General features: G+C 36.9%; 2 protein-coding genes across 2 annotated transcripts in view; both read right to left on the minus strand.

Annotated features, from left to right (window-relative positions):
- Positions 1–3,841: 3,841 nt before the first annotated feature.
- Positions 3,842–18,707, minus strand: LOC140172671 (uncharacterized). Its single transcript, XM_072195804.1, has 7 exons — positions 17,260–18,707; positions 12,575–12,786; positions 11,316–11,414; positions 10,091–10,194; positions 6,198–6,240; positions 4,909–5,044; positions 3,842–4,004 (listed from the first exon to the last, which is right to left on the minus strand). Exons 1-7 carry the CDS (start codon positions 18,705–18,707, stop codon positions 3,842–3,844), a joined length of 2,205 nt encoding a protein of 734 aa, XP_072051905.1.
- Positions 18,708–21,111: 2,404 nt separating this feature from the next.
- The window catches only part of LOC140172672 (uncharacterized), a 31,901-nt gene continuing 27,488 nt past the window's right edge, over positions 21,112–25,524 (minus strand). The window contains exon 5 of the mRNA XM_072195805.1: positions 21,112–21,369. Within this exon, the coding sequence (XP_072051906.1) occupies positions 21,112–21,369 (258 nt within the window). The remainder of the gene's footprint in view (positions 21,370–25,524) is intronic.

Genomic DNA, 25,524 nt, shown 5'->3' on the forward strand with positions numbered 1-25,524 from the left:
TCGTCTTGTCAATAACCCCTTATGCGAAATTTTTCAATTTTTGTCTTATATGATGGGGGACACAGCCCGAAGATACATATTTGTTTTCCGTATAAACATGTAATTATTCGTTTATTTAGTCAAAACACATTTCAATTGATTCAATTATTTAGAAATATACAATATAAATTTATTATTATATCAATAGAAACAAATGCTTACAAATGACATCAATTATCAAGATTAATGATCAAGATATTGTTTACATATCATAACGGAGGTCATCTTGGATTTGAAAGTTATTGCCACAGTTTTCTTCAAATAGCGATTTATTAATGTGGAAAATAAAACCACATACAATCGGGGTCACCAATCAACCGCTACATTAAAAATATTGTTTATAACGAGTATCGGGCAGCCACGTTGCATATTTTGTGAAAAACAAAGGCTCCAACATTGATACAGTAAAATCACTCCTTTGGTGAATAGTATATAATTGTTATTTTCACAGACTTTGCACATTGACGTAAGGCAAATTGTTATCAACAATTTTAAAAAAAAGTTCGTAATTTTTGAAACTTTCGGGCCTCATAACTGCTAAATTGTTGGTCTAAAGTATATAAAAGTATACATATTTAGAATGGCAAAGACTTGATAAGTTCATCTGTGAGGTCAAATTTGGGTCAAAATGCTCATTTTTGGCCCACTTTTATTCGTAAAAATTCTTGGGCCAACATTTTATTTAAATTAATTTTTAAAAACTAGCTAAAAATATCTAGGAGGGGTTGTTTCATTTTTTTGAATTTCGACCAACTTCGAGTAATTTGCACCAAAAATGGTCAAAAAATGCTGAATTTTCAAAAAAAGTCATAAAAAAGCCCAAATTTCAAATATGTTTGGTGAAGTTGGTCAAAATTTAAAAAAAATAAAAAAACATCTCCTAGATATTTTTATCTAGTTTTTAAAAATTAATATAAAAAAAAATGTGACCCAAGAATTTTTTTTTTACGTTGTACGAAAAAAAGTGGGCCAAAAAAACCGTTTTTTGGAATTTTGGGCCAAAAATGAGCATTTTGGTCCAAATTTGACCTCACAGATGAACTTATCAAGTCTTTGCCATTCTAAATATGTATACTTTTATATACTTTAGACCAACAATTTAGGCCCGAAAGTTTCCATAATTCCAGGGTTCAGACCAACCTTAATCAAATGTAAATGTGTACAACTCCATTTTTGATCAAAATACACAGCCATACACCTTCGTGGGTCAAAATCTCGCTGTCAGTTTCCCAAACCCCGTTACTCTTGGTATCAACATAAAGGACTAATTGATTGCTTTCCAATGACAATTATTACGTCATAATCACGTATTACTGTTGAGAGTTATGATCAAAATGTTGTTGCATCTGAAAATTGCGATCATTTTGGACGCCATCTTGGATTTAGAGGCGATAGAAGTAAATGCGCAACAGTGAACAAATCATTGCGTCATATGCAATAAGCAATCGAGTAGGTGTACTTAGTTTGTACGCAGGGTGCAATGGGACTCAAAAAACTAAGCACGTTTTTGACGTTTGGACCTTCGATTACATTCGTGATTTAACCTTTTGCTATGGTAGTTGATACATCATAACATCTACGGGGAATATTTAGTTATCGTCTGGACTGTATAAGTATAATGCGCATGACTACAATTTGGCATTAGGCAAACCGTTATTCTTCTGTGAAAAAATATGTCAGAACTTAGAGTATCAGATTCCACAATGGGTTTGTATAGGTCATGCTTCATTGTCCTCAGCATATTGCGGTCGATTCCATGTTTCCCTAAAAAGAAAGAAAGAAAGAAAGAAAGAAAGAAAGAAAGAAAGAAAGAAAGAAAGAAAGAAAGAAAGAAAGAAAGAAAGAAAGAAAGAAAGAAAGAAAGAAAGAAAGAAAGAAAGAAAGAAAGTAAGAAAGAAAGAAAGAAAGAAAGAAAGAAAGAATGAAAGAAAGAAAGAAAAAAATTCATTAATTACTTCATACTATAAATTATTCTTCACGCCTAAAGGCGATCATCAGACGACACGATCGCCTTTAGTCTTGAAACTCAGAGTAACGACTTCTATTCCGGAAGGTCCAAACTTTGAATATTAATCCACATATCTATGTCATTTCTTTTATGTATTTTGTTGTTGTTGTTGTTGTTGTTGTTGTTGTTGTTGTTGTTGTTGTTGGTTTGTTGTTCTCTACTTTTTCCAATAATATTGTCTCATTTGACTTGATAATATCACACACTCCATATATGATGTTTCTGAAAGATTGGTACCGGAACTAGTTTTGGTACATAAGGACAAATATCTATCTTGGGGTAGGTATATGTATGTTGGCAGGGGGAAACAGTTAAGGGTACTTGCCCATGAGTTTCATTCAGGGGCGTGTTTGAAAAACGGCACAGCGCATTAGTAAAAAGAATAAAAAATACTAAAATTTTCCCCGGGGTTCGAACCACTGCCAATTTCACTGAATGCTAAAGATGCCTATACTGTGCCACGGTGACCGTGGTTAACATTCGGCGATTTTCAAAGATATACATATCAACACGTTTCTAGTGTATTGAAAATCATTTTGATTTTGATTTTGGTAGGAATACGGTCATAGAAAGACATATGACTCTACTTGTCTGTTTGTTTTCATTTAATACAAATTAATTTTGATGAATTGAACTGGTACAACTCTTAGCACTCGTGATAAACGACGATTAATTTAGTAATAATAAAATGAAAACGCTGGGTCATTCACGACGTCATTTGTAATTTATGTCAAAACCTGGGAGGACCACACACATCCGTGCTGCATGTATACGTGCGCAATCGATACTCAATGATCCAGACAATAGCGTTTGAATATACCGCCCTGCTTGAACATCTTGTCACTTGCGGGAAGATATACTATAGGCCTACCCTAATAGCTGACAATAGATACCCCACCGTAAATAGCTCTGTTCATTATCTCGCTGTGCTAGTTTATACGCGTAATGTACGCACTTTTGAACCATATTTTGTTCAAAAATGATAGGAAGGGACTGTTTTCAGCTAAAATGTTGGTTATCAGCAGATGCTTAATGATACCGGGAAGTGTTGCAGAAAGGTAAGCGTACTCTTTATTTATTCAAAATATGTATATCAATGAATTTAAATTTGAAATCCAAAAAGGAAATGTCAGGTCAAAATTCTCACCTTAGAATTATTGTGAAATAAAATCAAACCAAATTTAGGCTCCGCAAACAACGTCCAATTATTCCCATTGGTGTTTGCTACACGTGCATATAATAAATTATGATTTGGGGCTAATTTGAGAAGAGTTAATGCCTCGAGTTTCAAAATACACCGAGTGATGTTTTTTGATCAAAAACATCGACAATTCAAGACTATGTAAAAACAAATCAAGAATTTTCTGGGATAATTGCAACTAAGTGCAATGAAAGTTATGATCTAAGCTACCAGATGCATCATTAATTTCCTGACTATGATATTTAGTTGTGGGAAAAGATCACTTTAATGTTTTGGCGGGATTATTTCCCGCCAAAAATTTCAACCAAAAAGAGCATGTAGCCTTAATCATTCCTAAATCACATAAGTATATCAAATGATTTAAAAAGGAGATCCCCATACGTTATGTTTCTGAGAATTTATTCATCATTGCAAATAAGCAAAGGAACCCAATTTAGCTCCAGTACCAATCTTTCAGAAACACCTGTATTCCTGCAACCAGTCTCCCTACTAAAATGATAACATTAATCATTCTACAGCAAAATGATCATATGAATCATTTTAGTGCAGTGATAGCGCCATCTGTTGTTATTACAACCTTATAACATGCACTTCTACTCACCAAGAGTGTCTGTGGCCATTTGCCTTGCTTTCTGTAATAACAGACTTTCATCTACAATTTCATCGACTAGACCGGCGTTTAATGCGTCGACTGCGTTTATTTCGTTCCCAAATAAAACCAAGTCTCGTAGAACTTTTGGGGATTGCACTTTGATTCTGTAATAAGGAAAATTGACAGTTTAACTGAACATGGCTTTCAAAATATAAAATTATGCCTCTTTTTAATTATCATAAAGCAGTAATGTTTTAGTATGACGTGAAACTTTCCTTAAATTTAACCAGTTTCACTTGTGCGAATAAAGCCGCTATCGTCTGATCGATGATGGCGCAAAACGTGGCAACTGAATAATTTAAATTTAGGGTTACACTGTAACCATGGTAACTGTTAATCCCAGTGGCGTGTGATCCGGTTAGTCACCTATACAAGCCGGATGACGAAGGAGTCAAAACGAGCTGCACATCGAGTCCAAAACTTCTCAGAATCTCTCAAAGCCCCGCAACACTCACAAAAATTGAAAACGTTTCAAACGTGTCATAAACTTGTTTTGGTTTTCACCAAAAAAAATAATAACATTTAAATTTCGGTTCATGCAAACGTGTTTGAAAAGTTTTACATGAAATACACTACAGCTTCATTAAAAAAAAAATCCTTAATGTTATCGTAAAATATTTAAAATAGCATTATGTTAGCATGTTTAGAAAAAAAATGTTTTAAAATATTATAACAATGTTTCGTTATACTCTTTATGTAACCCTACATCGGGCAATTCCAGATAATAACGGCACATCCCCTGTAGTGAATTTAAAATAAAAGAAGTCCAAAACGAGCCCCTCAAATTTAGAATGTTCGATTGTGAGCTATTTTCTTTCACCTTCCCTGTAGGGAGAGTGCATCTATTTCTGGAATAGCCCATTTATACGTTCTTTGTCAAGCGTTTTGTGATTCCTCGGAGCGCATTTACAGGGGCATTTACCCCCTTTACCACTAATTTGCCTCCTAGGTGATGACGTATAATAAGCACAATAACATTATTTACAGATGTTGTTGTTGCTTTATTACCTAACTATTTCCAACAAATGTGGAGGTAGTTGGAAGTTAAAATGAATCGCAGGAGTGCAGATCCAACATTTCTGTGTCCGCATGATTCGTTTATCGCACAACAGAGCTAAAAATGCCCCTCCACCGAGGGCATAACCTATCACATAAGTATACGAGAAATGATAAGAACTACAATTCAATAACATACTGATATATGTAAGTTATAACACGAAATGTGATACTCATGGAAGATTTGTCATTTGGTCTAGTAACCCTAGAACTACAAAGCGGGATGTACCAACCCCATAAGATTTTGTATCCGTCATTAAAAAAACGCACGCGTTTACGCCCAAACGACTAAAGCTAATCGTAGATCCATCGTGATAAAATCTTTACCCCAGCCCCTTACCCGGGGGTAGGACCGGCCATCAAAGATGACCATAGAGGGTGGGAGGGGTGGTGAGACTCCGTTAATTTTCATTTCGCTCTTTTGAAATTATTCCAAGAGCTAATGACTTTATACTTGTTAGTTATGTTAAAATAGTCATTATACTTTTACATTCTTGAGAAAATTCGGTGAACATTTTTGCAGAATTATTAGCCGAAAATCATTTTTGCCTATACTTCTATATGTAGCCAGAATTTCCCAAATTAACGGTATATAACGTTTATAATTGAAAATTAGGGGTGCCCCCCCCCCCCCCCTCGTAGTCTGTGTTATAAAATATGGCTCAGTAGTTCTAGGGCTAAATACCATTTCATCTAATACCCATTTTGTCTACGTCCACTTGGTCCAAAGTCAATTGCGTCCAATACTCATTTGGTCCAATTATCATTATCCTATAACCATTTAGACCAAAGTGACTTTGTCTAGTAACCAACCATTAAGTCCAATAATCATTTAGTCTAATACCCACTTGGTCTATAACCATTAAGTCTAATAGACATTTGGTCTGCAAACCATCTTGTTGTGTATATTAAAGTAACACCATAATTACGCCGATCTTCGTTTGAATGACAATAGCTCCTAGACGCATCAACCTTTTATTTTCAGATTATTAGATCAATAAGTTAACATATGCCCCTTTCTATTTATAGTGCAAAAACTATACTAATTATCAATCTTATATTTTTGATATATTTTTGAAAATGTCACATGTCTCGGTACCAATCATTTTGATACACCCTGTAGGCCTACTGGTAGTCATGGTAGTGTCGTCTACCAGTTTCCGGCAATTATTCCATAGTAGCAACACGCGCAGAAGCTCAGTGAACGTTAAAGGTTGCGTGGTGTTGTGATGGCGCAGTACTCTCAATTTCATGCACCCAAAATGTTTCCATGATCCCCTTGCCCTGTTATTAAAAAAAAGAAGAAAAAAAGAAGAGTAAAAAGAAAGAAAACGGGAAACCAACTCTCATAAAACAATATTGCTGCACTTTGCTTATTTAACGGTTTGAAGAAAATAAATAAATTTCGGTATTTATATAGCGCCTTACCACAGATTACGGAGTGTTCAAAGCGATTTTGTTCGAGATAGGCCAATCGACTCAGGCTAAACACATCACCGGTTACGATAAAAAAAATATGTTTCTTCCCCATTACGAATGCGGCGTTGCCATTTATAAGCTAAAATGACTCATTTTACGATATGCGCATGCTCATGACCCTCTTTAACGTTGCCAACTCAAGAAAATTCGTTTTTTGTCAGTTTTTGTTTTCAAGACGCAGATTGGGTTTTCAATACGCACAGTGACGCTTATCATATTCTTTCAACACATATATTCAACTGCAAATCTTACAAAGGTTTTGTATAAAAACCAATAATAACAAGATATATTCTAGGATTTGAGAATATAATCATATCAAAGGAATATACACCACCAGATCACCATATGTAGTCTATTTTCATTATAACAAGGAATAAAATCAATTCATCTCAATATGCAACGTAGGAATGTTAATGTGATCTTTATTGTCCCTGAGTTTACTATTCTATACAGACATTGAAAGACTCGACCTTCAACAATACAGTGACAATAGGTTTAGCCTCGATATTTTGAAAGAAAACTTATAGCTGAATTAATTACATCGCTGAGCTATTAGCGGTTGGTTTTTAGCCAATGATTGGTTTTTAACCAATCGCTCACCGAGCACGATGATAAGCTTATTTTGTAATAGCGGCTACTCTCGGCAGCCGGCGGGCAGTTTATAAAGACACGTGATTTGATGCCTGTACAAAATAATTCTTTACCTGGCGTGGACGATGTGCATTGGTCATATACATTATACAGTATAATATAACTAGAGGCAAATGGTGGTCATAGACCACAAACCTAGCTGGGGCATGTTGGTGTTGTGGAGGTATCTGACCCCTGCAAAATGTTCCAAAAATGTTCCCCTGTCATGAGGCTTGTTGTCACCGAGTTTTGAGTCCGGTACTCCTCACAGATGTCCAGAAAATGCAATTCTAAGATTTGACCCAGATGACCTTTGACCAGACCCCTGCAAGATGTTCCATAATTCACCCCTGGTCATGAGTTGTCACCGAGTTTGAGCCCTGTACCTCTTACAGATGTCCAGATAACGCAATTCTAAGATTTGGCCCCAGAATGATGTCTTTTGAGCTGACCCGTGAAAAATGTTCCAATATGTTCCACAGGTCATGAGGTTGTCACCGAGATTGAGCCCCCTACCCCTTACAGATGTCCAGATATTGAAATTCGAAGATTTGACCCCAGCTGACCTTTGACCTGCCCCCTGCAAAATGTTCCAACATGTTCCCCTGGTCATGAGGTTGTCGCCGAGATTGAGCCCCGTACCCTTACAGATGTCCAGATATTGAAATTCGAAGATTTGACCCCAGCTGACCTTTGACCTGATCCATGCAAAATATTCCAAAATATTACTCTTCTCATCAAGTTTATTGTCACTGAGTTTTATAAAAAAAATTCGGGAAAAAAAAATTCGGGAAAAAAAAAATTCGGTAAAAAAAAAATTTCAAAAAAAAAAAATTTTGGAAAAAAAAAATTCGGAAAAAAATAATTTCGGACAAAAACAATTTCAAAAAAAAAAAATTTCGGAAAAAAAGAACAAAAATTTCTATTTCCTTCATTCTCTTCAAAAAAAATCCCAATTTCCTTAATTCTCTTCAATTTCCCTTAACTTCCCTCAATTTCCCCTCATTTTCCCAAATTTCGGGACGAAACTCTTTTCCAGTATGGGGCCGGTATTATAGGCCCTCCCCCTCACCAAGTATCATAGCCATACGACAATCAATGTAGACGTAACAGCATTTTTTAGCGTTTGTTACTAACGGACTAACGGACGGACGGACGGACTAACAGACGGAGAGACATGGTGACTTATTAATAGAGCTGCTACCCGCAGCTAACACCCGCAGCTAAAAACAATGATTCAAAAAGGCCAAACCATATCTTCACAAGTCAAATAATTCTTACATAGCATCAAGTCAGGGTTTCACAGTGGTTTGTTGCCAGTGGAAGAACCCGAACGATTACAATACCTAGCTGGGGGTAAAAAACATGTGCAATTTCACTTTGTTGCCAGCGGAAGAAAACGGGAAGATTACAGTGGTTTGTTGCCAGCGGAAGAACCCGAACGATTACAATACCTAGCTGGGGGGTGTAAACCCCCCAGCTAGGTAATAATGCGGTTTAAAATTTCACAAGTAGCGGTCCAGATGCGTACATCTGCATATGTGTGCATGTTAATATTACTCTGGGATGAAATGTCATAAATCATCATTTAATTATAGGTAAAATCTGCGTATTACTTTTGAAATTGGACAAATCAACGTACGCACTGGCTGAGATGATTAACACAATTGCATTATTTTTTCCAATTTCTCGAGCAACAAGTACAAACACATTTTTAAATTAGGTTTAGCCTAAACAAGTTAAATACACCTGCGTTTTTTGCTATTTTTATAACAAATATTCATTGAAAAATAAAAAACAGATAATTCAAAAACTTTAAAATACCGCGGTCTCCAAGCAGAATGATTCAATCCTACGCATTCGAAAACACCGCGCGTAGTACGTTTGTTCATTTCAGTCCTCCAGTTTCTGTAACGTGTATTCTGTATGAAGAGTTTATGTCCAAAAGGCGCTAAATCCAATAGCTGCCTTGTGTCACATTTTTGGTATATTTTAACATTTTTAAGCTTAATATTAATGACATTTAACGATTGCAATGGATATGTTTGTAAAAGGATATTTTCTAACTATTTTCAACATCATTTTGTCCCCTGAAAATTCGCCAATGCAAAGTTTAAAAATAGCTGCCATTGGATTTAGCTCCTTTTGGAACAAAAAAATATTTTCTTTCATATATGTGACCGTACAGCACGAAAGAGCCATACATGTCCTAAATTGTATTCTGAGTTACAGTGTAAAATGTGCATGAAGGTCGAATTCATCGGTACCTCAAGTTGGCGCGACATCTATCTCATTTGATAGTCAAGCACCAGTCAATAATCCTATTGTTGAAGAGGATAATAAGCTTCTACCTTAGATGGTTATAGAATTTTTAATAGCTCTGGTCTTTGTTTGCTTTGGCTAAATCCTGTTCAAGTGGTGGGTTACCAGGCAATGTATTTTGTATAGGTATGTATAACCAACAATTAACAATGAGAGAGCTTTCTTGAACTTCGTTGACTTGGGGATGATTTGAAATGACCGTAAATTATGACTGTTTGATATTTATTGCCAGCAATGTGGAAAAAGAGACACATGTAGAAACGAAAAACGCTACCATTTTGTTGAAGGACCAAAGTTCAACAAACCATAACCCCGCTTCTGGATACCATTTGAAGTCAAATGATATACCATTTTAAAGCTTATGATGTATATTTTCTAAACACGAAATAAAACAAAATTGACTGGGGGAGGAATTTACGGCTCATTCGTCGTGTACAGTCACATATATTATTTTCTTCTTCGTACGCGTACGTGGGAGGTTGAAAAGATTTCCAATTTTTTTTTAAAGATAACCAAAACATTGTTATAATATCAATGTTATTTAGATTGGCAAGGTTTACTGATACTCAATAGAAAAATCTTCAAACGAATTTTACACAAAGTAGCCTTTAGAGCCAAACTCTGTAGACCACTCTATATGATTTGGGATTTTTTTTTCATTCCTGGTTTTGTTGTTTTGGAATTAGACTGCATTGAAACTTACTTTAACTTCCACTGTTCCTCTGGGTGTAATGAGAAAGTTTCGCCTTGATGACTCAAATTCTTCAAGGTGTGTTTTAGTTACTTTGCTGATGTGAATTTTGAGAGCTGAAATGACATTTAAAAATTAAATACATAAAATACTTAAAACATTGAAATGACTACGTCAGCCAGAAATGTTGGTTTCACTTTTGACGACAATCACTCTCTTCAAAAGCACATTTCAAATATTTGCCGTTTCATCTATATACTTACTTGCGTAAGATCAGTCACATTAAGAAGTATATTTTACATTTGTGCTATATTCTTTCTACAAAACGTGACTATGGAAATTGTCAGAATTATTACTCCAACAAAGAGGTCTTACCATATAATTCCAACTCTTGAAATCTTCACAGACTTCCTGCTCAGTTCACTACATGCTTCAATTGGAACTTACAAGGTAATCAATTGACTTACACCTCAATATAATGCCACCGACCTTGCTACAATGCACATTGTACTCGCAACCTGCGCTCATCAGATCAACATCCTCTTGTTGCACACAACTGGAGACTCTATATTCTTAGTCGTCGTTCTTTTAGCAGTGCATGCTGCACATATCCTCAGGAACAAACTGCCTACGTATTAAAGACCCATTCAGTGATCCCAGCTCAAATGTAAAAAAAAATTATTCATAAATTGCTTAAAAGTGAAATAAAAAAATTGTCATTTGGTATTTTTGAAATGACAAATTGGCCAAAAAAAACGAAGAAAACAGCAGTATTGACGAAGTTGAAGCCCCATTCAAATACATGTAACTAATTTATATACTGACAGTATATAAATTACAGATTACATGTAAACGCCTTAATTTGTCTTAAATACATGGCTTTCGGCTGAACCACTAGCAGGCTATGTTAGCACATCTATGACAATGACAAAGGTACCAAAATCTGAATTTTGATGATTTTTACGATCGTCCGGATGAGCAAATCACTGAATGGTCCTTTAAGACTGCGCATTTTTTTCTTTTGAAATGAAATTCTCGCTTTCTAAATATTATTTATTGTTTTTTAAATTGTTTTATTTAATTGATTGATTGATTGATTGATTGATTGAGTGATTGATTGATTGATTGATTGTTAAATACGTTTGCAAAATGCACAAAACCGTCCGAAAAGGTATATTTTCTTTATTGAATTGGGCTTTACTTTCAGAAAGCAAATCACATTTTAAGGTATAATTACCTTCACCTGTTGACTCCATTCTAGCTGCAGTATTCACGGTATCACCAAAGAGACAATAACGAGGCATCTTCATACCAACAACACCAGCTACACAAGAACCTGTACACGAGAATTAAGAGCGCGACGTTTTTTCGTCAACGACAACGAAATCCCGTCCCGTCCCCGTCCGTTTCTGTTTCTATAGAGGCAGTCATTGTGACGTCAACGCCGCCATCTTGTGGGTACGGAGTGCCTTGTTGCTAAGATCACAGCGTTGACGCTTGACTGAAGAGGTGCGTCACGCGCTGCGACTTCCGCGTAATCGGGGGCGTAATGTCTAACGCATGACATGCAGAACGGCAGTACCCACAAAATGGCGGATCCCGCGGAAAAGGCTGACGGCCTCTATTCGCGCCCCCTCCTCCTTCACCTACTCGTCAACATCATGATCATCATTATTATTACCATTGTCATTATCATCATTATCATCATCATCATCCTCCTCATCATCATCATCATCGTCGTCGTCGTCGTCATCCTCAACAAAGAAAAATATGTCGAAAATTAAAACCAGCAGCAATACCTGTATCCGTTAGCTCTTATTTTAAAACCTCATAAACACATCCAAAAAAGAAAGTATCCAGTTTGATTTTGGTCCATAAGTCAAAGAAGGAGTGTTAAATCAAGACCTACCAAAGGTATGTTATTGATTTGGTCATGCTCCTCAATATTCATTTTGTTTCACTGGGAGATGTCTGGCAGTCATTGATGCAGCAGGAGGACATACCAGATATACCAGATATTGACTGTGAAGAGTGAAGGGTAAAACATTGAGGAAGGAGTAAAAGAGTATCTGTATTCAATAAAACACACGAAGCGAGGTCAAACAGTCTTAGCCCATCTCTGTTATGGTGAACCTTTATCAAGAATCTTGAGAAGCAGGAAAACCACGTCAATAGGAATTACTGCAACTTTAAAATCCTGGGTAGTTGTATTCAAAAGGTCATTGTGTCATTAATTCTGCATCGATTTGGACAAAATGAGGTATCAAACTGTACGGAATAAATAATCTATAACATACTTTTGGTAGGTCTTGCTTTAAGACCCGTTGACTCCAAAATCAAACTGGATGATACTTTCTTTTTGGGACAGGGTTCTCACCTCTATTAATGTCTGTTTAGCTAGCCTGATCATACTATACTATTATAGCTAATATATTGATCACTATAATCGAATAAGAAATGGAATTATTAGAATAATTGTTAAAATAATATATCTACCAGTATGAATTCCAATTCTGAGTCGTAATCTTTGATGCGGTTTATGTGGGATTACAAAATCATCTACCATGTTATGTAGATCTGATGCCATACATACGATCTGGTAGCAATGATCATCACTGCGCTCCGGTAGGCCAGACACGACCATGTAAGCATCGCCTATTGTCTCCACTTTATACACGTAGTGGTTCTCGATTACACTATCGAAAGTGCTATAAAAAAAAGAAAGAAAGATATACAGAAATCCAGCATAAACGAGTGCCCACGGTTGTTTGATGGCATGTAGAGCTATATTAATTTTTAAGCTAAGTTGAACACTGATGGCGCTATTTATCTTACATCTTGTTTGCATCTTTACAAGGGATATACACTTGTGTAATGGAATTAAAACATCATACAAATGACTAACATATAGCAAAGAAACTACTTTTTATCATGAAATGAAAGGAATAACTCCTTTTATTGGGCTGAATTAAATTTAAAATGTATGTAAATAGCGCCGTCAATTTTCACACAAATATACAGTTTATAGAATAAAATTGACCACAAATAGGCAGAAAAAGAGTACAAATTTAATAAAGAAAAGAAAATCTAAGTTAAAAATATATGTGTATATATTAATGTGATAGCTGTTAGTATTGTAAAGGTCTATAATTGATTATGTAATGTTTAGTAAAGAAACATTAATAAATGATCACATCAAACAATCGTCTGCTTTGGCATTGTATTTGATACCGTCTTGTGTATAAAGTGACGAATACATAATTATTATAACCCGTCCCTTAATTTCTATCGTATCAAATGGACGATGAGGGCGCCGTTGCTTGCAAGTTCTTCAGTTGGGCGTATTGGGACAATATTCACCGAATACGGACGATTTAACATGGTATACTTTTCTGAAAAACAAAATAATAAAAAACAAATACAAAAACACCAATATTTCGGGGGATGGGAGCGGATGCGATATCGCCATTTTTATTATATCGTCATCTTACTATAAATAGGGGAATGTTGTATCTATCTATCTATCTATCTATCTATGTGTATAAAGGCTCCGTCAGTTTCGATTCAACTGTCACCAAATTCATACGGGAGATCGAGGAATATACCGAGAGGGCAATGCGAAAATTTGGTTGAAAATGGTCAAGAATTGGCCTCAAAATCAGTGAAAATGTGGTCCGTTGCTATACTAGGTAAACAAAAAAGGACTCAGTTACTAAGCTAGCCATGCGCGTCGCACGAGCGTATCTAATGCCAAGCCGCGCGCAACGATACCGCGCGGGTAACGCAGCACTACGCCATGGCACGCGTAAATGACGCAGAGACACGTAATGAATGATATTACGGGTGAACGACCGTAGCGTAATAAATACGGGAAAAAGATGTGTGTTAAAAAGTACAAACAACATGAAGAGGTAGGCCTACTATAAATAAAAAAGAAAACAAAATGAGGACAAACAGGCTGTACGAGTATGTGGGTTATCGGCCCATGTAGAAGAAACTAAAAAGAAAGAAAGAAGTTAAAACAGAAACGTAGGCTTAAGGAGGGGCAGGTTCAGAAAAATCAAATTTACCTTTTCAATGATTCTACCTGTTCAGTAATTCCTCCTGTTTTAGTGAACGCTCCCATTTACTCACCTAGCGGGGACCGGCGCGTAGCGCGGGTGTCCCGCTAGTTGGATTAACACGTAATCATGAAATCTTAACACAATTCTAAAAGTGTTATTTGTAGCAAAATTCAAAACGAACTCCACTAAGTAAGTTTTTAATTATTGCTAACCGTCTATTTTGAACAGGTTCAACCTTATAGTTTTGCCAGCCTCGTAAGTCACGTAACGCCTGTCATATATAGTGTATATCGATATATTATAGACACTGGTCAAATACCGAACTCAAGAATTGTAAATATACCGGCAATTAATCAATGCTTGAATTGACAACCCCTTGACACCTAATTATACCACTTTACTTTTCCACACTTAACATTAGAGAGTTTGCGGAAAATTCAACTTCAACGGCACTTCACATCTATCGATTTTATTCTTCGCTCATTTTTATCATCAACACGAACGTCTGATTGGTTACTGCACCAATAGCGTCTTGTCCCTTAAACTCGGGACTATGTATCAAAAATGGGCGATCAAACGAAAGGCATGTGTAAGCGACTGCTGTAAAATTTCTCCCATTTGTTTGGTCAAGTGGGTTATTGATCACACTTCAATTAAATATTTTTATATGATAGTAGGCATATATGATTTAATAAAGGCTCTATTATTTAAGTTATCAGCTTTGTCAATTTCATATTTCTATATTACACTGCTAGCTCCAGTAAAAACAAGCCATTTTACGTGAACTAAATCCCTTAGCCATAGCTTTCACAGAATGCCATTTCGCAAACTGATTTTATTACGTCATGATCACACACAAAAGTATATACAAAGCTTGACGTTTGGAACAACAAATATTTGACCTAATTCAATTTATTACTAATTTTCAACAATATGTGGCGTGTTTTTTACACACACACACACACAAAAGAGATTTCCAATAATTGGTAACTATATAATTCATAACTTGTAATTTTTAATTCTAAAATTTAATCAGTACTATATTTGGTTCTGAAAAATGGTGACATTATTTCTTTGATCGGTTTGTAGCACAATACGAAAGGGGAGAAAGCAATCACTCTGCGTGGTTTTATACGGGGAACACATTTGAAAAACAAACAGCATGGAACGCGTTTTTGGTGTCGTTAACATGGTACGTAAAAAGGATATAAACGAAGGATTTTCAAACGGATTATAAAAATTTGTACAAACCCACAAAAATAATGTAAAGCTACATCCAACGCACCAACATTTCTCTCACTGCGATATTTAATTGCTGAGAAAATTTGGTTTTAGAAAACAATTTTATACGTCTTTTATACGTTTTTTCCGTAACCTTAAGACGGTTTAATCAGGAATCGTTTCTCTAAATCAATAACATGGTTTATAAAGACTAGTCCAGTTACGATCAATGCCTCATTTCAAATATTGAGTTTTAGTTTTGGTTTTGATCACGTGGTTTCCTATTATCCTGACTAACCTCTTGACTCACAAGATATTGATATCTTTGTTTCTACCTTTTATTAAAAACTTAAAATTTGTATCAAGAAGATTCGGTTTTCATTTCAGTTTTTTATATAATGTTGTGAAGAAGAAATCGTTTGGTTTGACGTTACCTGATCTAAGTATATAAAAGAAATGTTTAGATTTCGCAGTGCAATATTCACGAGGAGAGAAATCGAGCATGTCATCTACATTGAAAAACGTGTTTTAGAAAACCCAATAAGCTAGGGCTACTTTAGCTGTGAAAAAAATAATATAGACCATCGAAATTATTTGCATTCGACATTACAAAAGGGGCGACTCAGATGTTATAAACAAAATCGATTCATGTCTTTTATCCCATGTACCAGAATCGATGGAAGACCATTGTATGACTTCCAATATAATATAAGCTAATGACTTTTACTGAAGCAATTTTTACTGGAAAAAATTAGAAGATAGGTGGGGGAAAGAGAGTGTGTGTGTGGAGGGTGGTGGGGTGGGGGTAAGAGTCGGGAGAAAGAGAAACAAACGGGAGAGAGCATTGGAAAAGGGAAGAGGGTGGAGAGCTCGAGATAGAGGAGGTATCGAATGTAGGGGAGGAGGGGGAGAAGGAGACACTTAGGGAAGAGGAGGTTATATAGGTGGGGAAGAGGGGAGCCTAGGTAAGAGGTATGGGTTGTGCTTACCGGGGATAATAAACTAATTCATAATCAAATCATCTCCATGCATCGTTTATGTTTCATACAAACAAAGAAAGCCCCTACCCCACCCTTCAATATACGCGCATGTATATAATTTCCAGGCCTAGAACTCGGGGTGTAATATGACACCTTCGACAGAGAGCATTAACTCTCGCCCACGGGGATAGGTTTCCGATAATCATGATAATAATTATGTTAACACAATAGGCTATTGTATACTTATGGTTACAATACCCTATACTGTGTCCTCCCAGCATAACAGTGTTATGATTGCGGGTCAATAACGCATCAGTCCCTAACCATGACCATAACTCTATCCTTAATCCTAAACCCTAACCCTAACCTAAAGGGTTGGTGGTATTGTGGCCCAATATGGTAATGGCCCAATCTGGTCATGCTTCTTCCGTCCCGGTTTTTATATCGGGTCAATAACGCAACAGTCCCTAACCATGACCATAACTCTATCCGTATTCCTAAACCCTAACCCTAACCCTAACCTAAAGGGTTAGTGGTATTGTGGCCCAATATGGTAGCAAACCAAATTAAGCACCTCGCTCTGGCTGCGCTCTAATCTGAGCGGAGCCAGGTGAAACCAACTCATGGTTGGCCCTGCTACCTACAATCCCGAACACCCATTGTAATTCCCATGTTCTTCTTAGTATAGTGCGCACGCTCTATGAGTCACTGGAAACTAAGGATTATAGTAGTGTTGTCTCAATGTTCATCTTAAGAATACCCCCTCCTTTCCCCACCAAACAATGTTGGGAGAAGATATGGCGAAGATGAGCATATTGGGCATGCCAACATTGTACGGGGGTAGAAGGGGGACAATTTAAGGGCCTTAAAAGTGTTCGAACAATATTTTCTAAGATTGTAGCTGCGTTCAACTTACCTATATAAGGAGTTCAGTAACTGAACTACTTCCATTGGAGTGCTCTCTGCCGAAAGTTCCGTAAACCCAACGATGTCGCTAAAATATATAGTAACACAATCAAAATACTCGGCATCTACCCTCTTGTTTAGACGAAGTTGATCTGCTACAGCTTTAGGGAGAAGTTGATACAGTAGTTGGTCGGTACGTTTCTTTTCTCTTTTCAGTTCTAGCGTTTTGGCCTCTAAATTTTTCGCATACATGCCGATTGTGGACAACAGTTTATGGATTTGACGCGCGTTTACGATACCCATGGCCAGACAGGCTAACACGATAACTCCAACTACGGTACCTAAAACACTCACTTTTGTGTTCGCAAACTTGTAATTGCTTTCTGACTTTTGTTTGGTGTTTTCCGTTAGCAAAATCCGTACATTACTGACGGCAAGTATAATCGCGGTAACATTACCATACCAATAAAGTGCTAATTCTGCAGCAAGTTCTACTCCATACAAGTCACAGACATCATTATTCTCAAATATACTTTCGGTCATGTCAGCAACAACTTCTATTGCTGTTTCAATGTTCTTAAATTCACTCTCTAAAGTTTCTGCAACAAAGGTGTGATAAGTTTGAGCAATATTCATCAGAAGGTCCTCCTTCACATAAGCTTCTTTGAACAAAGACGACAGTGTGGAGTCAAGATAACAACCAGCGAAACGTGTTCCACCGATGGCTCTTGTAATTCCCAGGTAGTCTGCTGATTGTAGTAAGCTATCTTGTGCAACAATTCCAGGCCATAAGTTGCCGTCATGCGATCTGCTTTTGTAAATCGCTTCCTTCGTAAATGCTTTTGTGATATATGTGTAAAAGTTAATATCTCTCTCGATAGTGACATTAATGCGTTTATCAATCACATGTCGAAATTTATCAATACGGTTATGTAAATCTGCTTTTGTTTGAAAATGTCCTGCACTTGTTCTTAGTCCATCTGAAGGCCAGACCATGAGGTTCTCCAAAGCTTCGTCTGTAAGTGATCTCATGTGGCTTAGTTGTATGTACACTTCATCTGTTGTCGTTTCGTCAGAACCGAGATAAATGGCACTTAAGCCCCTTTCCGCCATTAAACTAAGTACGACTCGATTGAACTGATTGTTAGAATGTATCGCTGAAATAGTTTGGTGTTCTGTTCTCAATATTTCAATATTTTCAGCTAAAGATACAATACAGATGGCGATAAGAGTTATTAGTGGTATTATGATCACAATAATAGTTTTTGCAAGACGTTCTTGAGTTCCTTTAGTTTCAACTTCTTTAAGCATTTCTCTGACCTCTCTGCCTTGTTGAAAACTAAGAACACTTATGTTCCCTTGGCTTCCCCTGTAAGTGGATAAGTGATTAGAAGATGGTATATCAAGAGCTGATGGTGCTGTTGATAACCCTCCGTTGATGGTATGGGTAGTAGTCATGATGGTAGGGATTGTGGTCCTGATGGTAGGGGTAGTGGTCCTTATGGTCGGAGTGGTAGGCCGGAACGAAGGGGACGTAGTCCTGATTGTAGATGCTATGATTGGTTCCAAAAAGTGACCACGCAGCTTCACATGACTTGACTTGTAATGGAGTCAATATAACAAGAGCTAGTTTATATATGCTACTGTTGTACTGCTGGGCATACTGCTGTCGAAGTCCATTTATTAAACTCGATGCAGAAATACATGGGAAAGACAAGGACACTCGTGGTGTAAGCTTGCTTCAATTCGATATCACTTCAGTTTTCAGGGATAAAAATCGAAGTATATGTCAGAAATTGAGTTTTCTAAACGAACGGATATGGGCGCTAAAATAGCTGATTTTTTAAATATCTGCAATATAGTCATCCTTGATCGACAGTACTGTAAGTTCCAATAATGGCTTACAGGCCGGCAAGCAAGCAAGTTAAAATATTCATTGAAACTCATTGATGAATTTTCCTTTTAATAATAAAGTAATAATTATTATCTGATTAACACTAACGCCCTCGCTGCTTTTTGGCGAGGGGAAAGGAAAGAAGGAAGGAAGAAAGAAAGACAGACGAAGAAGAGAAAACTTTTTTCTCGGGTGCGGTTTTGAACCACCGACCCCTCGGGTGCCAGTCACGTGCACGGGCCTACCTTGCCACGGGGGTGTAGCTTGCCCCGGGAGCTTGCCCGGCCAAGCTTTCCACGACCAAATGACTGTTCGCATGATGACGCAATCACATCACGTGGCATACCGGCCCGTGCCTATGTTTTGTGAACTTTGGTTTTATGTTGATAGTAGTGTTAGGGTTAAGATTATAGGAGGAAAATTAAGGTGTTCTTAAACTCCCAACTTAACGTATATTTCACGCAATTTCGCAGCTGGATCCACATCGGATAGGTCACTTTGGTAAATCAAATACAAACGCAAATCATGAATCTAACATTTGTTTTTTAAATTATAAAAAAATATATCTATACCATGTTGAAATACCCTGTATATATATATATATATATATAAAGTCGAAATACTGCGTAGCACTGGATAAAATATAATATATATATATATATATATATATATCAATCACTCTTTATTCATTAAAAAACACAAAGAATGGAAACATGAAACCCAGGACAGGGTTTGGGAAGACCCAAACCCATGCAGGGTAGACATCAAAAACAGCACAAATAACAATTAAATATATAAAACACATTTCATCAAAAAGGCAAGGTTAATAGAAAACATGAAAGCCTGGTAATGGGAAGGATGATGCAGAAGAAAGTGAAATCCTCCAGAGGATGAGCTCAGCATTTTATGTAGGAACAATTCTCCCAAACAGCATTATGCCGCGCATTCCAGATGGTATAGCTTGAGAGGAGGGCGAGCTGGCTGAGCTCCTTCTTCAGAGGTTTGACTTTCTTCGTGCTGGCCTGTAAAATTGATTTCAGACGATGTTCGTTTTTGTGAGTTATGAGGCTACGACTGCCTACTTCAATGCAAAACAGTTGACATTTATAACCTTTGTCATTCAGATCGTGGATGAGATGGGAATATTTGGTTTCTTTCCGGTCGTGGGCTTTTTCAATATTTGTTTCAAAGGGGACAGTGAGCTCAATGACTTGAATGGAGATGCCATCATCATGAAGGACTACAATGTCTGGTTTTAAATTGGTGATCATGATGTTAGGGGGAATAGAACCCCCACCGGTAGAGAACCCGGCGATGTCAGCAAAAATTGTGGCCAAAGGAAACTTAGATTTGAGAATGTTAACTAAATGAAGTAAAATTGTGTTGTGACGCCAAGTTAGGCGGCCCTGTTCAAGGGGCACGGGGCAGAAATTTAACACATGAAGAAGAGTTTCTTTGTTCCCACAGAGTTTGCAATTAGCATTAGTCCTTTTACCCCAAGTACGCAGGTTACTTAAAGTTGGCAAAAAGTCGATGGAGGCACGAACGGCAAAACTTAACACCCCTCTCGGAAGGCTGTATATAAGCGATCTCCAGGTAAGGTCGAACGACTGGAGATGCATTAACTTCCCTGCTGAAGGAGAGGGCGAATGTAATCTTGCCAAAAAGTCACGCGATCATCGTAAATTATGTTTTTGATCTCAGACTTGACTTTAGGCCAAGTCTGCTGGTCAGTATTGGCGGAAGCATTGGTGAAAGTTTTGTGCCATTGCCTCGACCCATTCTTGCTCATTTTGCGTGCCCATTGAGATTCACGGTCCAGTTTACATTTCAGCGCATGAATGACACGTGTGTCAGCTTTGACCATGCACCGAGCATAGGCCAAGCAATGAGATTCCAGATAAATATCTGAAAGTCTCGGGAGAGCTAGACCCACCGGGCTATGAATAAAAGCTGGGGTGGCGCCATTTATCGCCAGACCAAACCATTAGTATGGACATGATCCAGCAGCTGAAGTTGGGTATCGGTTAACTCGTGGACTGTAAGCATGAATCTCAACGAGGGCGCCGCATATTCAGTATATATACGCAGTTTGTATTCATTTCTAATTGAAGAGTTATCGATGTTTTGGATAATACCAGTTAACTTTTCTTTCACCTTATCGAGAGTTTCTTTGGTTTTACCTTTGAAAGTGATCATACTCCCCAGGAATTTTTCGGGAGCATTCTGCAAAGATTATAAAACAGTATCATCAATTTCAAAAGTACAATTGTCAGGGTATCCACTACGGATAGACATTGTTTTACATTTAATTGGCTTAAGTGTCAAATTCATGGAACAAGTGATTTCAGAGATCTCCGACATCAGTTTTTGGTGTTTTCTCTTATCAGGTGTAAGAAGGCAGAAGTCATCAGCGAATGGTAAAGTGATGTAACGCTTCCCTTCCATATTATACCCGTGAGTCTCTTCTTTCAATTTGAGATGTTGAATAATTGGATCAAACACGGCTAAAATATTATGGGCGACAAAGGATCACCTTGGAATACACCACGCCGAAAACTAAACGGGTCTGACCGCCAACCGGGGCCTTTTATTTCACCCTGAAGTCTGGAATAGAGATTTCGGACGTAAAGGCAAATGGGGTCAGGAATTTTGTTCCGTTTCAAAGTATGGTGAATTAAATTGTGTTCAACAGATCCGAAGGCGTCAGCCAAGTCGAAAAATGTAACGTGGAGTGTTCTTTTCTTGCTACGTGCATTAGCCAGGAGCTCGTTCATAACAAATGTGTGCTCCACACAGCCATTGATTCCTTTTAGGAATGCCTTTTGGGTCTCGGGATCCATTAATTTGTCTATTAAACTATCAGGAGTTATTATTGTTATCATTATTACTATTAATTGAGGTTAGCCAGTGAAAGTGAAAGTTTTAGACCCGATAGAGCAGCCCGGGACGACCCTGGCCGAAACAAGCTTAGCTACCAGATGAAATTCAAAGACCTGGACGGAGAAGCATGACCCCAATATCGATTGTGCATTAAGGGTACTTTCTCTTTTTGGTTGAACTTTTTGGCGGGAAATAATCCCACCAACATATTAAAGTAATATATTTCCACAACTAAATATCATAGTCATGAAATTAATGATGCATTTGGTAGCTTAGATCATAACGTTCATACTTAGTTGCAATTATCCCAGATAATTCTTGATTTATTTTTACAGAGTCTTGAATTGTGGAGGTTTTTTGATCAAAAAAGGTGCACTCTGTGTATTTTGAAACTTGAGGCATAACTCTTCTCAAATTAGCCCCAAATCATAATTTATTATATACGCGTGTAGCAAACCCCTCTGGAAATAATTGGACGTTGTTTGCGGAGCCTAAATTTGATTCGATTTTATTTCACAATATTTCTAGGGTGAGAATTTTGACCTGACATTTTTTTCGGATTTCACATTTGGATTTTATAAATAAATAAATTTTGAATAAATAACGAGTACGCTTACCTTTCTGCAACACTTCCTGAAAACAGTCCCTTTCTATCATTTTTGAACAAAATATGGTTCAAAATTACGTGCACTACATGTATATACTGGCACAGCGAGGCAATGAAGAGAGCTATTTACGTTGGGGTATCTATTGTAAGCTATTAGGGTATAGTATATCTTCCCGCAAGTGACCCGATGTGTCAAGCAGATGCATACATCAGGGCGGTATATTCAAATGGTAGGCCCTATTGTCTGGATCATTGAGTATCGATCGCGCAAGTATACACGTATATGCGTGGTCGCTACCCAGGTTTTGACCTCACCTCACAATGACGTCGTGAATGACCCAGCGTTTTCATTTTATTATTACAAAATTAGTCGTCGTTTATCACGAGTCCTAAGAGTCATACCAGTTCAATTCATCAAAATTAATTTGTATTAAATGAAAAACAAACAGACAAGTAGGGTCATATGTCTTTTTATGACTGTATTCCAACAAAAATCCTATTTTCAACACATTAGAAACGTGTTGATATGTATAACTGTGAAAATCGCCGAATGTTAACCACAGTCATCGTGGCACAGTAGGCATCTTTAACATTCATAGTGCCTTGGCAGTGGTTCGAACCCCGGTGTGGATTTTAGTATTTTATATTCTTTTTAATAATGCGCTGTGCTGCGTCAAACACGCCCCTGAATGGTATCGATGGGCAAGTACCCTTAAAACAGCAATTTGCGGTGGCCAATTTCAAGTGCTTTGCTCAAGTGGTTAATTAGTTTGGTCACCGATTACATCGTAACTGAACCAAAATTTATTACCAATTATAACAATATCATCAAATACCGGCAATTTACAATATCGATTCTCAAAACGCACAGCGATATTTCCCTACCTAAAAATAGCACCATCTCTTGATATACGGATAAGTTTGACAACAATATTTTGGGGACTTTCCGAAACATCTCGAACAACTGAACTATAAGAAATTATCCATACCACAAATTTGCAAACAAAACCCTGCATTTAGGAGATCATTTCACTACTCTGTAGAACATAAATTGGTTGATATTTGACTAGATTCAAGAAATTTCCGAAGGGCTATTTTGATGATCGATTTATGATGACATGTTGTATCCCAATTTAACAATATTTTTTCGAGTTTTGTTGTGAATGGTTTTCTAGGGTGTATGCAAGCACAATGCACACATACATAATGTTATAGTGAGGAGCAGTAAAGCCCGAGGCAGTATCTGTATTAAAGCACTCATAATTCTTGCAGTAGTGGTATACGTGCAAAATCAAGAAATGAAATGTAGAAGAGGCACTTCAGAGTACTTAAAAGTCAGCACGTACACCTTTTATATTAAACAAGTGAAGTGGATATTGATCAGGGCTCACACAGATATATCCACCCTAATCAATAAGTAGACAAGTATTATATAACAAATCTTTTTATAACCCAACATTTAAATGTTATTAAGGCCTAAGACGAATCAGATTAAGGCTACATGCTCTTTTGGTTGAACATTTTGGCGGGAAATAATCCCCTCAAAATTTTAAAGTAATCTTTTCCCACAACTAAATATCATAGTCAGGAAATTTATTATGCATCTGGTAGATTAGCTAATCATAACTTATCATATGTAGCAAACACCAATGGGAATAATTGGACGTTGGTTGTGGAACCTAAATTTGATTTGATTTTATTTCACAATATTTCTAGGTTGAGAATTTCGACCAGTCAATCCCTTAATGCAATTAATATATGATATTTTGAATAAATAATGAGTACGCTTACCTTTCTGCAACACTTCCCGGTACCATTGCGCATCTGCTGTCAGCCAATTAACATTTTGGCTAAAAAATTCCCTTACTATCGTTTTTGAACAAAATATGTCTCAAAATTACTTAAATTACGCGTATATATTGGCACAACGAGGAAATGAAGAGAGCTATTTACGGTGGGGTATCTATTATAAGCTATTATGGTACCAGACAACGTACTGCAGGGTATATTGTTCTATTATGTCCGATTTAAGCGCTGACATATTGGAAAATATTGCCAATCAATATTCGTAAGAGTGTACATTCAACGTCCAGTTATCGAAATTGGGTGACTTGTGTTTGCCAGGTGTGAAATATATCTCACTGGGTGTTTTAATTACGTAACGCACAAAGGTTTCGTCATCATTGAATGGCTGCTTAGTGTTGTTATATGCTTAGATTCTATAATAATAATTATTCTTTTTGGCCCACTTTTATTCTCCGTCTTCATTGATGACCTTGGTGATGAGTGTGAAAACCAGTTATACCTCTACGCAGATGTTTCCACTTTGTTTTGCGAGATTACATCTACAGACAACCCTGAAGCCGTTACTGTTAGCCTTAACAGAGACCTGCAGAAAATGGGGATCTGGGCAGACAGATGGAAGGCGACCTTTGAGCCACCACATCTACGCTCCGGTGTGCGTATTTTATCATCATGACTTGTTTAATTAAAATGTAAAAAGGAAGCAACTTCTCTTTTCATATTTGGTATGTGAATTAATATAATTCCCCACTCAGACATTTAGGTTATATTATTGCTGTTCATTCATTCATTCATTCATTCATTCATTCATTCATTCATTCATTCATTCATTAATTCATTCATTCATTCATTCATTCATTCATTCATTCATTCATTCATTCATTCATTCATTCATTCATCCATCCATTCATTCATTCATTCATTCATTCATTTTATTTTATCACTCATCAAGTAACATATGATATGTGCAGTTCAACAACATAATAGGATACATGTGAAATAATAATATTAAATACAATAAATTAAAAACTTCGGTCGAAGTTTTGCCACAAGTTTAAAAAAATAACGGTTAGTTCATGAAAAAGAAG

Source organism: Amphiura filiformis, chromosome 16 (genome assembly GCF_039555335.1).
Source record: "Amphiura filiformis chromosome 16, Afil_fr2py, whole genome shotgun sequence".
Lineage (NCBI taxonomy): Eukaryota > Metazoa > Echinodermata > Ophiuroidea > Amphilepidida > Amphiuridae > Amphiura > Amphiura filiformis.